The sequence below is a fragment of the Drosophila biarmipes genome, chromosome 3L (genome assembly GCF_025231255.1).
Source record: "Drosophila biarmipes strain raj3 chromosome 3L, RU_DBia_V1.1, whole genome shotgun sequence".
Lineage (NCBI taxonomy): Eukaryota > Metazoa > Arthropoda > Insecta > Diptera > Drosophilidae > Drosophila > Drosophila biarmipes.
The window spans coordinates 24,399,050-24,416,906 of record NC_066613.1 but is presented as its reverse complement, the minus strand read 5'-3'; the positions used below and the strand labels follow the sequence as shown (position 1 = coordinate 24,416,906).

Genomic DNA, 17,857 nt, shown 5'->3' with positions numbered 1-17,857 from the left:
GTGTGGCCAACCAAATGCAGTTAATGATCAGGAATGTGGCGAAATGCGGCGAAGGGGAACCGCCGATATAATAGAGAGTTTCGGTTTCGAACCGTATTTATCTGGCATTTTAGCAAAATGGTTGGGGAACTCACCATCAAATTTGGTTACTTGGGTAGTTAAACAATCGTATTTGATGAGTGGAGAGTTATTTCAGGAGAATATCATTCATATTGACCATTTCTTGGGCTTTAATAGTACCATATATTTACGGAAATTCCCACGCCAATTATCCCGGATCTAACCATGCAGCTTCCTTGCTGCGAATCACCCTATTTTCCCACACCTCGCTGACGTCTCAACTGGAGTTCTCAAGGAAACCAAAACCCCGAGATCATCTGGCTCTACGCCTATGAGTTCCACCCCCAAACAACTCAAACACCTGCTGACCTGTGGCGCAATCTTTCCACCGATTGATGGATGGGACACCGTCAGGTAGTCGGGGGCTTCATCCAGCAACCCGCCAGATACTTTCTGCCACATTGGTGTGAAATTATTTTGTCGGAGGCAGCTCAAAGATATCTCTTTGAGGCGTTTGTGGAGCCCCAAGTTCAATGGACGTTCGTTGGCAGACGCAAAGGGTCTCCTTTTATGTTGCTTCATTTTTATGGACAGTTAAACAATTATATTTGGTATTTACAGCCGGCCAGACGACTATACGAAATATGAGATGTAAAAGATGATGCAATGCGGCAATTGGCCAGTCAGATGGGGAAAAATGGAGGAGGAGGTGGCGGAGATGGCTTCAATCCAAGGAGCCAGCAGTCGACCGGCGACAATCTGCCACTTGGCACTTTCGATTTTACGCTTTCGCAATAAAAAGAAAACATTTTGTGGCATTTTTTCCAGCTGGTCACGTAACAAGACGCCCAACCAGCCGACCAGCCAACAATCCAACCAACTGACCATTAAGAAATTCTTGAGGATTGGGCATTTGGGGCTCGAGCAACTGCACCCGCACCCAAGCCAATTGAGCTGCCACGCCCCGGCGGCATAAATCACAAGTGAAAAGTGCAGCCCAGTGTGTTGGCATCGCCATTCCATGGTGTGTGCATAAATTTAATCGGGCGTTTTATATCAGCACCTCGACGGCGAAACTAGAAGACAATGCGCAATCCGCCTATAAATAGGGGCCCAGACTTCAAGTCCGTTCGTCATGCCAGATGCAATCTAAATGAGAACTGACTCCCGCCCCACATCGACAGCACGTCCAGATCTCAAATTATGATGGGTTATGGCTGGGGGAAAAAATGGATACTCTATGAAGGATGGTTCATACATTGGATTAGCACAGTAGTAACGCAATAAAAACTTATTGATTGTTACTAAATCAAAGTTCTTAACGATATACTAACGATATACTCTATCTGCAAAAATAATACCTGATCACAGTGAACTAAGGAAATTTCTTTAATGTAAATGTAGCTATGTAGCCCTTAGTATTTTTCTATTTTATATCTAAATCTAATAGAATTAAAATTCTCTGAAAATTCAGATATTCAACCTAAAGAGCAATCCATATTCACCTACTCTCTATAGGGCCCTACCTTGTTATTTCCATTAAACCTTACGCATGTTTCGAAGAACGTACGCATCGGTATAGAAAGATAGCAAAGTACGTTTGAATATCTAAAGCAGGAAAATGCCATGTTCCTCCACCACAGACATCTACCTTTGCAGCTGCTACTTTTTGGTTTTTATTTTAATTTTTTATGGGCTCTACTCATGTATTTTTATGAAATCTGGCATTTGTAGGTGCGCTATGATGTTGTTATTTCTGGTTTTGGTTTTTCTTTATGTTGTCGGTTCATTTGTAAAATGCTCACGTGCCACGGTTTCTTGTTTGCTTAGACAAAGTTGTGAAAAAAATGAAAAAAACTATATATATAATAGTGAAAAGAATGCCTCAGAGAGGCACGTTTTGGGTTCGAACGCAGTTCGAGAAATTTGTTGCCTATTTTATGTTAATTCCTATGACGGACCCTAATCCGCGACATGCATCCCATGGCCCATGGCCAATCCTTGGCGTCTGACGAAAGGTGTGCCATTCGCAGTGGTTGCCAATTAATTGCCAACTTATATGCAAATATCATAATAACCATTCTTCAATTCAAACTGCCTGGCGCAGCATATACAACGATCTTTTTATTCCAGACTTCTCGCAGCTCTATGCAAATTCGATTTGATTTTTTGCCGTATTTCTGTAAAGGAACGCTAAAACAAGGCGCGAAACGATTTTCCAGCCCACGCAGCAATACCGAATAACAGCAAACGTGTTTCCATCTGAACTTGAATGAAATGCCTGGCTCGAATTGGGTTACAGACAATTGCAAGCCCGTAATTATGCCAAAACCCACAGAGCCCGCAACAATCTTGTCCCCATATGCTGACAGACGGATTGATTGCAGGCCCAGGTCTTTGGGATCTCGAGAGGAGCGGAGGGATCCAGTTAATAAGTTGGCAAATTGGGGGAGAAACCTCCAAGACGTATGGTATTTTTAACGGAAGAGATACATGTCTATCACTTGTTTTCAATGGAATTTGGTTAATTTTCATATCAAATGAATCTCTTAGAAGAAGGTCACTAGGATCACTAGGATAGAAAGCGAACCAGAACAAATAGTAAACCGATTTAAAAGCCATAAAGCCTAGCAGTTCTGCTCTTTTAAAAATCATTATCTGAGCCAATTTTAAATCAAGATTTTATCTGTGGAGCTGACCAAACAGCCAATATCATTTATCATAATTAGCTGAAGAACAAACATCATCTGACCCGAAGCTTAGTCATTAAGTTGCCTGAAGTCTAACGCATTATATTCTCATCATTTGATGATCCAAAATGGGGCTAGTGTTAAATTTAGCCCGAATAGTGCTTCAAAATTAACATTTTATAATCAAATTTGATATGCTGAATGTTAATTTGTATCAATTTGCGGGCGACCGCAGAATGCAGAAACAACAACTATTTTTCTGGTTTTTACCAGGCAAGCCAAATCAATCAAAAACTTAGCAGTCGCACATGGAGCAAAACAATCAAAGCATTATCGCAAAAACAAAAAACGGCGAACTGAAAAAACCAAAAAAGAAAAGATTAATGAACACAAATGTATATGAAATTGCTTGGCCCCGACGCACAGGGACTTTCACTTTCTTTCCAATGGAGCAAAGAAAAGCGATAGGGCGAAGAAACTTATGTAGCAGTTGGAAAACTATCCATCAGATACTACGCGTATATTCGACCCATTAAGGCCCAAACAAGCACACGCAATGCAAAACGTATTGAGATATCGTTCGTTGTCCCTGGCAATTGTTTTAATTGGATTGTTTATTGGCTAGTGGGGGAGGGTTCGGGTTCTGTTTTGGTTGCCATGCTCAGCGGGTTGGCCCATCTCTTCCCGACCTCGTTGTCCGCGAAATTAAGTCAACCCATATTGCCCCCTTGTATTGACCTAGTTCACCATGTTCCATGCTCAATTTCACTCTTTCAGGGTCACGTGAAACACAATCGACTAACCAAAAGTGTTTTATTTTTTAATTTTTTGCAATACACTGCCTCAAGGCTTTTTGCACCGCCACTGATGTCGTCAGATCTGCGGATTATTTTGGGTATCCCATTTAGAATATTCTTGCCTTTTGTTGTTTGTCCATTCTATATATGTCTGTCGGTCTGTCTAGTAAATTAATGTCTGGCTAGGAATTCGTTCTGCACACTTTATTTAAAGACAATTTTTTAAATTCTATAGGAAAATATTTTTAAAAATTTGTGGGGTTTTCTGTTGGGAAAGAAAATAGAAAATGTTATTTATCCAACCATTTGTTTATAGCAAGTTAAATTGATAGAAGGGTATTAAAGTTTTTAAACTAAAAGAACTCACTGAAAATGTTCAAATACCACAGATACTTTAAGCTTTGAGTTAAGAGATAGGAATAAGATAACGTTATCCAAAAATTACATATTTATATATTGTATACCAACAATAATTAAATAATTAATTTTTACTCCCAGTTCACTTAAGTAAAAAGTACAAGTATCAACAAGATTTTTAAAGATCATTCACCCGCTCAAGATCATAATTTACGATGTAAATACCACATATTCCATTAATCTTTGTATGCTTCTCATTATACCGGACTGCAACGTTTTTTCTGTCTTGACCAGACAATTTTTCATATTTTAACGAGCTAAAAGTACGCGACTTATCGTAAAGAGACCCTGATATTATATAGCCACCCCCAACAATCTGTCACAATTTATTTCCACACTTGCTCCCCCATGTCGTTACTCTGTCGGCCGAAAAACAAATTGTATTTGTTTCAGTTCATATTTTGGCAATTGTTTTCTGTGGGATTTTCTCTGAAAACATTTCGGGTGACGGAAGTGCGCGTGTCGGCGCGACGCCATTAAGCCACAAAAAATGGAATATGGCTATATAATGTGTATTTAACGATTCGTAAAACAGACGAAAAGACAGGCGTTGCATTAATATTTCAGCCGCGTCTTGAACGCGCAAATCTGTGACGCCCTCGAGTCGCCAAATCCTGACTTGCATGTGGAATCAAGAGGCCGCTTAATTTCCCTACATAGAAATCACAGTGTCGGCAAACAGTGGCACATATAGATACCCACATATACAGAATTTATATTAAACAGCCGGCCATCAACTAAACGGCCCATGGGCTGCATAAACAATTTGACGTCAATTCGAATGGAAAGAGAACAGAATAAATATCTGACTTTGGAATCAAGCAGAACCAAAATAAAGTTAATGAATGTGTTTTCATCTCTGTGCCTCACTCTATTTCGGGAAATAAATCAAAAAGCTTATAGTAAGAAACCATTAGAAAGCCAATTATAAGCTGCAAAGGAAGCCGGCAATTTGTTTGCCCATAGTCTGACCGGAGAATTTACGACCCAACTATCTGTAAAGAGCATAAAAATGCACTCAACCCTTACAGAGAATGACTCAACCAGCCGACAACCAACCACCGATGAGCCAAAGGGCTGTTTTATTCGAAAACAAAGCCAAAAAGAAGACAACGTCGTTTCTTGGCCAACTTGCCAAGTTGCAATGGGCAACATTGAAAAATAAATATGCAAAGAGCGAAAATATTTAGCCGGTGACCCTTAAAAAGCGATATTTGACATTTGTGCTCAAAGTACACATTTTCCGAGTGCCGCAAGGCAAAAATAGAAATACTAAATTTAAGGGGCAAGGTAGGTGTACAATATCTAAGGCATACTCTTTGTTAAACCACTACGATGTTGAAATAATATGAGTATCTCTTATAGAATGTTAAAGAAATGGTTTTATTTATTTCAAACCCGAATTAGATTATGGCAAAAAATAATAACCAACAAAGGCTCTTTTCAAAAAACTATAATTTGATATAGCTGTCAACAATGGCAGACACACTTAAACAAACAGAACACCCAACTTTAGTTTGTAAACCAAAACACACATCATTAGTTTTTGACAATTCCAGAACTTCTTGAATGATATACTACCTCCCAAGTCCCATAATACCACCTGAACTTTCAAGAGAAACCATGCTGAGCATTGATTCATTCATATTAAACCAACGAATGAGTTTAGTTCAAATACATATATCTTATTTTTGGGGGGCCTTAATTGCCGACGAACCGATCCATTTTTAGAGGAAAACTATTGGAAAAACAAACGGCAGCGGAGGCGAGGTGGAAAGCGTTCCCGAAGATGCGGCTGCCAAATAGATACAGTTGCTAGCACATAGAGTAGATACAGATTTGAATCCGAAACTGAATCATGATGGACGCACACAAGTGGACCGCGACCACACCTCTCCACCTCAGCTGATGTAATGGTCGCACCAACGGATGTGCCGAAATGTTTATAAACAAATAAGGAAATTGCACAGCGAGAAAATTCATGAAGCGTTTCCTAAAGATTTCAATTTAAACCATATAAACTCGTAATTCAATCTAGCTTTATAAGAAACTACAAGTTTATTAAAAAAATGTTGTTGACTCCGTAAGTTTTATCCAAAAGTAAACGTTCCAAGACCCCCTTATCCCTTCCTTTGAGAATTTTTATATGAATAAACCTATTTCAATCGAAACTTACACTTATAGCGCGTACTGTCGAGCATTTATATGCCGAGCTTTATCATTCCAGAACAGAGAGTTGGGTGATATTTCTTGAGTTTCGTTTGGGGCTGGCCTCTTCGGGTTTGTTGAGGCCGCTCACGTTGTCACAGAAACCGCAGGCTTGAGTTGGGAAAGGGATCCGTGGGGTAAAACCGCGGTACCGAAGTGTGTTAGAAAGTAAAACGCGCGAAAACAAACGCCACTATATTGATTACTGACAAGGCACACAAAAACACACGCGTGTTACCGGCGAAGTTAACCGGAGTCGTTAGCCTTTATTTTCTTTTTTTTCCTATTTGTTGTGACAGGTCCGCTGTCTGCACTTGTTGTTGTTGTCGTAGCTGTGGACAATCCAATTAGCCAGTGAAGATGCCGCCCTACCCATCAGATAGTGACATATGCACCCAAGATATATTCCGCACAAATCCCGAAGCGTTCTTTCACTACCGAAAATTTGCCGAAATATCTTTGGGATTATTTCGATTCATAGCCCCAAGTGATTTGCTTAGAATTTGGGTGGAAACGCGTGGAAAAGCACCAAAGATCGCGACGGAAAAGCCGGAAAACGCGAGGGGAAAGCACGATGCGAACGGGAACACAACCAAAGCAGAACTAAATGGCCAGCGGAGGAATCCAATGGCCAACAAATTCTGAGACGACCCCTGAGTGAGAGCTTTCCTCTCACTTGGGGCATAGGCGGAAAACTCGGAAAAAGTCGGAAAAATGCTATTTTTGCCACACGCCGGAAAAGTACTCAAAGAGCCAAAGGCTTGATGAGGAAATTTTGTGTGAACATTTCAAATGAGCATTTTTGTTTACAACGATTTTTTTTGTATGAAAGGCGCGCCGGCGTTCAGCGGATGAAAGTGAAATTTCAATTGGTGGGGTTTTGGAACGAAACTTATCGGAAATTTTCAGATTATTTGGTTCGTTGAAATTTGGATTTTGGATGAGGAAGTAGCTTGTATAATTATTTTTATAGTTTCTTTTTACAAAAAAATGCGTTATGACTTCATCACTTCACTGATTAAACTGAAGGTCAACAAAGTTTTAAAAAAAATATTTGGATTCTTATTTTTTATAAATAATTAAAAATGGCAATTTCCAAGAGAAATCGGATTAGATTTATTGTTTTCTAAAAATATTAACATTTATATTTACTTGTATATTTTAATTTATTCAATAATTGTTCAAAATACGACTTGGCATAACATTTGATGTTATTCGCTGATTGGGACTAATAATTATACTCCCGGGACTTTGGTCTTTTTTCACAAGCTCGACGCGAGTTCTATAACATCTATTCCCCAAGGCGCCCGTATATGTTTTCGCCTCGTTTCTTTTATTAAAAATAAAAAATAAATTTTGATATCAGTGAATACTGCAGCTGAAACAAATTCAGTAATAAGCACATGGAATTTGAAACGAGATTGCTTAGCGCACATTAGTTCTTTGGCGACATGGTTTGGTGGACGTGTTTTCTAATAGCTACGGCAGCCAGTGGTTTGAGTGCGTTTTGCGATCGCGATTTAAATGTGTACACCAATCCCAAACGGGTGTTAAGCGGAGATCCCTTTGAGCTGATCTGTTCTTACGAGCCGTGTCGTGGAGAGGGGAACCATTTTCTACTTTCTAGTGATCGCCACAAGTTGGATACTGTGCACGTCGATAACTTCACCATCAAGCACAGAGTGACAAAAACACCGCCTGAAGGGGGAATTATGATTTTTATATGCGTTAATGACCGAACCCAACTTTCCAGGGCCATTGAAGTGAGACCAAAGCTTAATGTCAAGGACTTTGAGTGCATTAGTCGCGGCGACATATTGGTGGCGGAATGCATCTTTAGCCAGTTGGTATTTAGGGGCTTTTGGGAATCCATCAAATACTATCTCAGCATAGATGGTGGCGAAAATCATCAGTGCCAATCGATGGGAAATCGAATTCAGTGCAGTAATCAGTACCTTTTAACCGACACAGAGATGCCAAACCTTACCTTCACACTTGAAATGCGGTTCGGATACACATTGCAAAGGCAGATATTTCGCTTCAATAGGGCCGAAATAAAAGTGCCGCATTGGCCGATAAGCCCGCCCATAGTCAGCCAAAAACCAGGCCATTTAACATGCGTTGATTTTGGATCCTATGCATACTATGATAGATACGAGTGGAAACTGATGCTGTTCCCGCAAAATCCACGAGTCGGTTTGGAGAAAGAGCTCAGACCAATTCACAGAAGACTTTTAAGGGGAATGGATGAGATATGTTTCAAAACGCCGCACTACTATAACCAGACCTTTGTAGTGCATCTGTGGCGTCGCTACACGAGCGAAAATAATAATAACGCATGGACCAGGGATTTTTACGCCGTCAAATTCACCACGGATACTTATCGGCCTGGCAGACCTCCGTACTTACTGAGCGATGTGTTCTATTACGAAACAGATACGAAATATCTCCACGTTTTCTGGCACCATATGTTCAGTCTGGAGTTTGGCGACTCTGACTTAACCTACATTGTGCGTACGGACACCAGGTAAGCATATACTATAATATTTACAATATACATTTTATATTGTCTTTCCAAACCGGTCTGTTCGTCCGTTTAAAAGTTCAGAACTTGTAAACTATAAGAGCTATATAGTAATAGGCTGGCCGATTCTAGGGATTCGTGTGCATCACACCCACAACCCTAAAGTCTGTCTAGCCAGAAGATTTTGAATCATGCGTAAGTTATTAATATCCATCTACTTGCTTAAAATTATTCATTTCTTACCATTCATTTTAAAGTTATAAGAATTCAACGCTAGGTGGCGTAGTGTGCAATCTTGGCAACAGTCTCTTTCTTGATTGCATATCTCCGTCTCTCTCGCACTCCCCTGAGTGGGTATCTGATAGTCGAGACCATCGTTTATAGCGATCTCTCTTCTTTATAGTAACTTTATAGAGGAGAAGCAGAAAGGGGAATATTCTCGACTGTTCAAGTATATATGTATAATTTCCTTCTGGTTTTAGAAAATGTACATTTTTTGTTAATTGTTTTCTTTGGAGCTTTGATATTGTTTATTAAGATCAACTCACTCTTTGACTTCCAGTAAAAAGGCGCTGCACACAGGAGAAGGCTCCGCCATATTTGATAAATGGGAGCCCACGCATCCGGCTACTGTGCTGGTTTGGAGCAAAAACTCTGTGGGTCAGTCGGAGAATAGCTCGAAACTAATTGTTCCAGTTCTGGCCAACTTTGAGCTGCATCAAGCGCAGGACCTGTGGTACCACAAAGAAAACCAAACCATGACCTGGAAGCCGCCGAAGGATGTGAATAAGCTTATTTCGTATATTGTGATCTGGTGCTTCGTATCCTCCAACATAACGTTTATCTGTGAGGATCAAAAGGCCATACAGTCAGAGCCTGTGCCAGCATCTATGCAGACATTTCAGTTCAAAACACAGGCAGCTGACTTGAACAAGGCGGTGGTGGCCCTTTACGAGGACGGATCCAGCGGAGGCATGGTGTGGAACGGTCCCAGCTTCACCGATAGTACAACGGGCGAGTCGAAATCCTCGGGTAGTGAAGAAATATTCTATATTGGCGGCTCAGTCGCCGTCGCATTTCTACCTATAATAGCCGCCTTGTTTCGGAAACTTAAGAAAATGAGTCAAATTGATATAGTATTTCCCGTTGGCCTGTTCGATTGTACTGAGGTGAAAAATGAGTTGACCCAACCGTCTGCTCCCATCACCATACCTGGAAGCGTTCCTCCAAGAGGTATAGTTAATACTAAAATTACTATGATGAAAATCATTCCCGAGGAAGACCTCAAAGTACCTAGTTCGTATGTGACAATGAACGAGCCGAGTATTGAATCCAGCTTGTATGTGCCCACGAGAGAACCAGATATTGCACCTAGTTCATATGTAGCCACGGAAAAACCAATTGTTGTTTCTATGTCTTATGTCACCGTGGACAACACCACTCTTCGAGAACGCACTGTAAGACTTAGTTATGAATAGTCAAAATACTTTATAGACCAGATATTATGAAAAATACTCTTCAATAAAATATATATATTTAAGATTAATAATTTGATCATAAACAACGATGAAAGTTTTCTTTTAAAGTTATAATAAACAATTCAATACAATAGATTTTGTTTAAGCTACATACTGATGCTTACTGATACTAAGTCAGGCGCGAATCCAGGCAAAATTACCATACATAAGAAATTCAGAAATCAAAATCATGCCCTGCGAACTCCAGAGCCCCAGTACTGAGTACTAACACTGAAAACAGTACTTTCAAAGTATTCCTTGTTCTTAAAATAAGCGGGTGTGTTGCATTTAGTTAAACGTATCTAATAAGTAGAACATTTAGTACTCTTTCTCACAATCTTTTCATACAAGAATAAATAAAAATATTTATAAATAAATATATATAGGTAACTCTTACTGATAAGTTTCCTTAATGTGGACTGATCAATGGGTATCTCGAGGTCGTTGTTTTCCATTTCCACTAAATGTTTCAAATTGTTCCCACCCAAAATATGTGATAATATTGACCTATGTGGCTGAATCAAATTAAGAGATAAGGGTTCGAAATTTAAAAAAATCAAATTTAGTGAGCACATTGTGTTTCTAGCGCCATGATTTGGTTGACGTGCTTTTTTGCTGCTGCAGCGGCAAATAGTTTAAGTGGCTTAAGCGGTACACCGGGTATGAACCAACTCCAAGTGAAGTTGTATGTTGCGCCAGAAACAGTGTACGGTGGAGATTCTTTCGATGTGTTCTGTTCCTACAACGCCTCCTTCGTAACGCAGCAGAATTTCCTATTTTCAAACAAAGGCGATAGGTTGGACACAGTGCCCGTGAACAACTTTACCATTATGCACAGAACCCTAAACACCCCGGAAGAGGGAGGATTCTACTCCTTCTTATGCCGGACGGACGATCATAATAACTGGATAGTTATTGCAGTGATACCAAAGCTAAATGTCAAGGACTTTGAGTGCATTAGCAAAGGCGACGAATTGGTGGTGGTGTGCAGCTTCAGCCAGTTGGGCTCTAGGGCACTGTGGGAGTCCAATAAATACTTTCTCAACCTGGACAATGCCAACAATCACCGGTGTCAGGCAGTGGGGACTCGGATTGAGTGCTCCACGAAATATTCGAGTGCCACCACAGAGAACTTAAACCACACCTTTGTCCTGCAACTGAACTGTAACAATGATGTACAGGAGCAAATATTTCACCTCAGTAGAACCCAAATGAAAGTGCCGCCTTGGCCGAACAATTGGTCGATCATCACCAAAAGGAGAGGCACCTTAACCTGCATTGAAGATTTACACTATGGTTTCTATGAGAAGCATGACTGGAAACTACTGCTGGTGCCGCGGGATCCACGAATTGTGCAGCAGGAGCTCGAGCCCATTAGACAATATCACGAGAATGAGATTTGTTTCCGTATACCCCGCTACAATAACCACCCTTCGAATTGCGCGCGTGGCGTCGCTACAGAGGCGAAAATACTCCATGGACGAGGGATTATTTTGCACTCAACATCCATACGGAGGCTTCTCCGCCGGAACGACCACCGCAGTTGATTCCCGGCTTTTTTTACGATCCGGACAAAAAGAATCTTCACATTTTTTGGACGGAGTTGGAGGAATTGGAGTTTAACAAACTGGACTTAGGGTACATTGTGGAAACAGAAACAGGGTATGCATAAAAGATATAACATATTTGTGTTTCAAAAATGTTCGAAAATATATAATTTCCAGTGAAAAGGCGCTATCCAAAACGAATACCTCCGCGGTTTTCCATCAATGGGATCCCACGCTTTCGGCCACTGTTTTGATTTGGAGCCAAAACTCCGTGGGTCAATCGGAAAACAGCTCGAAGATGGAAGTCCCAGTGCTGACCAACTCTGAGCTCCGTCAACCACAGGACCTGTGGTACAATATTGAGCGCAAAACCCTAATCTGGAAGCCACCGAAGGATGTGGATAAGCTAATCGAGTACATCGTCATCTTGTGCTCCGTCTCCTCCAACAGTCCTTTTATTTGCGACGATCGAAAGGCATTACAATCAGAGCCTGTGCCAGCATCTAAGCAGGAATTCCGGTTCGAAACACAGGCCGCTGATTTGAACAAGGCGGTGGTGGCCCTTTACGAGGACGGATCCAGCGGAGGCATGGTGTGGAACGGTCCCATGTGGGACTATTCGAGAGCGACCGATAGGAAATACTCTGCTCTTGAGATCAGTTTCTTTTCTTTAGGCTCAGTCGCTCTAGTACTTCTACCAATTGTGTTTGTTATACATCGGAAAGTGAAAAAAATGCGAGATATCAATATAGTATTTCCAGTTGGCCTATTTGATGCTACTGAGACTACCTATGGGCTCGTTCATTTTGCTGAGCCCATAACCATTCCCGGAAGCGTTTCCCCAAGGGGTATAGTTAGTATTGAGTTGACGCCAGTGAAAAATATTCCAGAAGAAGAGCTTAATAGAAGCCGCTTTATTAATGGGTATGCGACAACACGCGGAAAAGTCGAGTATTCCAATAATTTATATGTGACCACGAAGGATCCGAATATTGTTTCCATGTCGTATGTGACAGCGAACAAAGCAGGCGTTAATTATAGTCCACATTGTTAGGTGCTGACATTAAATATTTTCAAAAATGTTGTTTTAGAAATATTTATATATACAAAACGAAAAATATAGATAAAAAAAAATAATAATAAATAATAATAATGGACCTTTTTAATTTTAATGCAAAAACCAAAAATCCGCCCACCTGAATCCGCCCCTGGAAATGGAACTTTTGGAAATGTAGCCCCCAAACCCCCATTTGAGTCCGCCCCTGTAATATAATTTGAAAATAAAAACGGTTCTACGTGTAATTGCATTGGCTTGTAACGGTAAATGGTTTTGGCGGCTTACACTTACCTATACTAATACAGCTGAATTTTAAAGTCCTTCCTCCCATTCCTCCTAGTAAACAACAGCTGTTTCAGGACTCCCGACTTTTCCTCCTTCCATTTGCGATCCTTTTTGTAATTTCAAAGATAAAGCTGCATTTTCCCTTGTCGATTTAAAGCCGAAAACACGATTTATGTTTGCCGCTGACACACAGACACGCACGCACTGTCAAAAACACACACACGCGCGCAAGTAAACAGTTGCGTTTTGCCGGTTGGATTTGTTGTTGTTGCCGCCAGATAAATTATGGAAATGAATAATTTGCGTAGAAAACTTACCTGTTCATTAGTTATTATTCTTCTTTACCTTATTTGAAGCCCAGCTAACTACTTGATGACTTTATTTTAATTAATTACAACTATCACACGAGTTTTATTTACGCGCCGCGAGCTTAGCATGGCAAATATTTCATTTAAAATCGGTCGGAATTTCGTTTAAAATAGAGATGGCGGTCTAGGCGATGCCTTACACAAGCGAAATGCACTTTATATTAATTATGGCTTGCTTATTTACTTATTTATTTATTATTAAACAAAAGCTAAAATTTGGCAATGTTTGTGGGCGTTGCCGGATTGATTGTGACAAGTCATATGTTGGTGGAGTTGCCAGACTGGGTACTTTGCAGTGTTGGTAAACCGCGGTGCAGTTGACCCTGTGGCAGCTCCGCAGCGCTCAAACACATTTTGCTGAGATTTTCAAAAGATTTTTTCAATTTTCTCTTTGACAACTCGGTGTTTTGAGTTAATTCCCAATCAATACGCTGCTGCAATGGCCCGCACTGAGCTGGAGAAGAAGGCCAAGCGCCAGGGCAAGAAACGCAAGCACGAAGCGGCCGAGAATGCGGAACATGCGGCCAGCGACGACGAGGTGGCCAACAAAAGTCTGATTCTGGAGCCACAGGTGGAGCAACAGGCAGCTGTAACAGGTGAATTTGGCTTAATATCCACATCTACCATATATGTCACATCCAGTACTTTCAGATAAACCTTCCAAGAGGCGTCAAAAGGGAGAGGAAACCTTGGCCACCAAGAAACGCAGCAAGAAAAACCCCGCGGAGGAGCAGTTGGCCCCCAGCGGAGATGAGGGCGATGTCGTACAGAAACCCCTTAAGAGAAAACAACCCCAGGAGGCAAACAAACCCGTTAAGAAGAAGCGCAGCAAGCAGGAATCCAACTCGGACGACGACGAAGAGGATTCCCAGCCAACGGAGGCGCAACTTAGGGAGGCTGCTCGTCCGGAAAATGCCAATGCGGTGGTCACCGTTCGCCAAAAGAAGAAACAGAAGCACCAGCAGCGCCTCGAGGCCCAGAGGAATCAGAACTCCAACAAGGAGGCCAAAATCAACAAGGAATACCTTATGAAATGGAAGGAATCCCGCCAGGAGTGGAAATTCAACAAACTGCGGCAGATTTCCATCCAACAGACCGCCTTCGATGAGGAGAAACTCGATGCGGAGCTGTGGCCCATTGCACTGGAGTATTTGGCTAGTTCCCAGGGCGCAGCGCGCTCAAAGATCAGCCAGCTGGCCGAGGAGGTGATTCAAAAACTGGACAAGGAGGGCGAAAAGCTGGAGGATGAGGCTGAGCGGCAGCAACTAATCGAGTCCACGCGTTACCAGCGGGCACGCGATCTCCTCCAAAGCTTCGACTAGTTGTTTATGATAGTTGTTAATGTTTGAACGTAGATAATAAAGAGACGCCTTTCTATTTACAAGTTGTCTTTGATAAAAAAAATATATTATTTTTAGGTATATAGCGGGAAACTTATTTTAAGACAACATAGTTTTATATACGTTGAATAAAACGTGTAAAATATATTGGGATCCTAAGGTATACGTTTATTTTACAAGCTAGAAAGGTCGCCTTCTAACTCTACTTATTTTTACAAGTCCACATAGGCCAGCAGCTGGTCCAGGTGATCCACGCGTTGCTGCAGAAGCTGTTGCTCCTCCTCCTTGAGCTTCAGCTTCTCCAGCTGATCCTCCTTCAAAAGGAAGTGCTGCAGGAAGAGCCTAATGCTCTGCTTAAACTGCTGTAGCTTGGTGTTTTTGGCTACTCTTTCGAAGGTCTGATAGACTTCCCGCTCATCTGGCGCCAAAAGTAACCTCACCATCACCTCTTTCATGAAGTAAAAGCTGAGTTTATCCAGCTGCATAAAGTCGACCACTTTGAGCACAGAGAGCTGCAAACCAGCAGCTAGGATAACTTGCTGAAGGAAACTCGCCAGGTTGCGAATCTGTGGCCTGGAAAGCTTCTCGATATCATTGATCCGGTCCCAACTGGCAAACTGGAATGCCAGCTGATACTTTCTATTGAACTGACAGAACTTGAGCGCCAAATGAGCGTAGTAGGGATTGGGCCGCTTTTCGTTGAGGGCGCAATGGATGATCACATAGGCCACCGCCCGCTGATCCTTCAGAGCCAAGTGGAGGATCTTCTCGAAGGCATCCACATAATCAGCGGCACTCATGATGATGCAGAAGATATTCCTCCTTTCAGCTGTGTTCATCTGCTGCTTTCTGGCCAGCTCCAGTAACTTATCGGCGAAGCCTCCATTTGCAGACTTGGCTGAGTTCTTATCCTGCTTTTGCTTGGCGGAACCCATCTCGTCGAGATTTCCAGTCCAGGCAGAACCCACGATCCACCATTTTCCCACTTTATCGGCACGTAGAAGATCCTCCAGTGTTATGTTCAAAGTCACAACGTAACGATCATTTTTCAACATGGCCTTCAGACGCTTTCGAAGATTCTCCGCCAATTCAGGATCGTATTGAGGCAGCTTTTGCATGTTGTTGTTCTTGACAGCATTCAGAATGTCCACCATGAAACGCAGGCGAGGATTCTCTTTCAGCTCCAGTGGAGCAGTGGCAATCTGCGATTGAACTCTTTGCATCATGTTCTTGAAAGCCAATGGATCGTCCTTGCGCAGGCGGAAACCGATGGACTGAAAGATCAGCAAGAGGCACTCCACACTCTTCTCGCAAAGCTGATCGGCCAATTTGCCTATCAGCTCCATCAGCAGGCTCAGCTCGTAAATCTTGAAGAGGTACATGTAGCAGAGCACTAGCACTAGGTTATTCAACCGCTTGTCCTCCACCTCCAGGCTAGCGATATCCTTTACATAGCCATCGAAAAGCTCTACAAAGGTCTGCAGAAAATGAGCTCCAATCTCGCTGCCTATTTGGGCATGCAGATAGGCCAAGAGCACCATGTGTTCCTGCACCATTCGCTCATTGGTTCGCGTGGAGCCCAGCAGGGCTTCCTGGAGTAACTTGGTCAGGGTCTCGTTCATGTTGTAGCGGGAGTTTTTCATGTAGAGCGCCTCTATGCCAGCTGCAATCTTGTGCAGATTCGCCTCGGAGAGACGATTGAGCAGCCCTTTGCATTGCTTTAGAAGGCGGGCCAGAATTTCTGCCTGCTTTTCGCTGGAGCCCGCACTGGCGGCCATCAGAGCTCGCTGATGTGGCGGTATGTACTTCTGGCCGGCGGCAGAGGCCTCCTGCTCCACGGGATCGGGCAGGATGTTGCCCTCGGCATCGCGTTTGCGTCCGTAGATGTCCTCCTTAACTGAAAGGATTGGCAGGGATTAATTGGTGACATACTAAAGGGGTTCCATCATTATTAACTCACCTTTGGGTGCCTCCTCCTCCTGTTCAGACTCCTCCTCGCTGTGCTTCTCATCTCCGCTAAGGTCTTCATCATCGTCATTCTCCTCTGACCCACTGTCATCGTCGGGGAAGTTATCGTGGGGCTCATCTCGTTCCTCATCCTCCTCCTCATCGCTCCACATGCCCGCCTCCTCTTTTTCCTGCTGCTCCTTCAGCCGCTTCTTGCGCTCCTGCTTCTCCTCCCACTTAAGCTTCTCCTCCTCGTCATCCAGGACGAAGTCCAGCAGGTAGTCCAGGCCATCGTTGAACATCTTCCTGACCAGGCGGTTCTTGTCCTTGGATTTGTTGAGCTTCAGCTTCTTCTCCAGCTTGTTGATCTCGCGGTCCTCCTCCTCGTTCTCCAGGCGGAGTTGCTTCAGCCGCTGCTTCTTGGACTTGCTCTCCAGTTCCCTCTGCTGGCGCAGCTCCTTCCGCCGGGCCGCCTCCTCATCTTGCCTTTGGATGGCGCCTCCTTTCCTCGCCTTCTTCCCCTGGAGCGGCTCGAAGACTTCTACTTTGGCTTTTTTGGGCAACAAGGCATCAACCTCGGGATCACTGAAGTCCGAATCGATGGACTCGTCATCATCGCTGGCTATTTCCCCGGATAAAAGTTGCTCCTTGGGAATTTCATCTGGATTTTGGATGACTTTCTTGCTCCTTCTCTTCTTCTTGTTTTTGCCCTGCAGCGACTGCGCTGCCGACGCCTCTGCCGCCGCGGCCACGCGCTGAGAACCGTTAGTCTTGCCGGCGTGATAAAGTCGCTTATTCTGTTTTTTGACCTCCGACTTTTGCTTCCTCTGCTCCTTGCGGGTCAAGGGCTTCTTCTTCGCCTCCTTCTTCCTGATTTTAACCATTTCGAGCGGGTTTCCTAGTCGATTTCAGCCGGATCACATTTAAAAATTGTTGTGGTTTGGGCAATCAGCTGTTCTCGACAAGTGTTGGACAACCCACGTGGTTTGACAGGGGCGTAAGCATAAATGTTTCAAAGGGCGCTGAATATGAAATTATTATTCTAATTTATAATCATTTATTTGCATTATATAATCGTTATATTTTTCTATATTTCACTT

General features: G+C 42.6%; 5 protein-coding genes across 5 annotated transcripts in view; 3 read left to right on the top strand and 2 right to left on the bottom strand.

Moving 5' to 3' along the window:
* LOC108034501 (supervillin) overlaps positions 1-6,748 on the bottom strand; it is a 122,961-nt gene extending 116,213 nt beyond the window's left edge. Inside the window, exon 1 of the mRNA XM_044095258.2 lies at positions 6,141-6,748. The gene's annotated coding sequence lies outside the window, so the exon portion shown is untranslated. The remainder of the gene's footprint in view (positions 1-6,140) is intronic.
* Positions 6,749-7,623: 875 nt separating this feature from the next.
* On the top strand, positions 7,624-10,174 carry LOC108034471 (cytokine receptor-like). Its single transcript, XM_017109355.1, has 2 exons — positions 7,624-8,699; positions 9,259-10,174. The coding sequence occupies exons 1-2, from the start codon at positions 7,624-7,626 to the stop codon at positions 10,172-10,174; spliced, it is 1,992 nt and encodes a 663-aa protein (XP_016964844.1).
* Positions 10,175-10,803: 629 nt separating this feature from the next.
* Positions 10,804-12,449, top strand: LOC108034470 (uncharacterized). Its single transcript, XM_050885773.1, has 4 exons — positions 10,804-11,664; positions 11,730-11,875; positions 11,938-12,352; positions 12,435-12,449. Exons 1-4 carry the CDS (start codon positions 10,804-10,806, stop codon positions 12,447-12,449), a joined length of 1,437 nt encoding a protein of 478 aa, XP_050741730.1.
* Positions 12,450-13,778: 1,329 nt separating this feature from the next.
* Positions 13,779-14,854, top strand: LOC108035456 (uncharacterized protein C7orf50 homolog). The gene is made up of 2 exons (XM_017111095.2): positions 13,779-14,066; positions 14,122-14,854. Exons 1-2 carry the CDS (start codon positions 13,910-13,912, stop codon positions 14,790-14,792), a joined length of 828 nt encoding a protein of 275 aa, XP_016966584.1. The 5' UTR covers positions 13,779-13,909; the 3' UTR covers positions 14,793-14,854.
* Positions 14,855-14,955: 101 nt separating this feature from the next.
* Positions 14,956-17,713, bottom strand: LOC108035455 (nucleolar MIF4G domain-containing protein 1 homolog). The gene is made up of 2 exons (XM_017111094.3): positions 16,771-17,713; positions 14,956-16,707 (listed from the first exon to the last, which is right to left on the bottom strand). The coding sequence occupies exons 1-2, from the start codon at positions 17,639-17,641 to the stop codon at positions 15,023-15,025; spliced, it is 2,556 nt and encodes an 851-aa protein (XP_016966583.1). The 5' UTR covers positions 17,642-17,713; the 3' UTR covers positions 14,956-15,022.
* Positions 17,714-17,857: the final 144 nt, after the last annotated feature.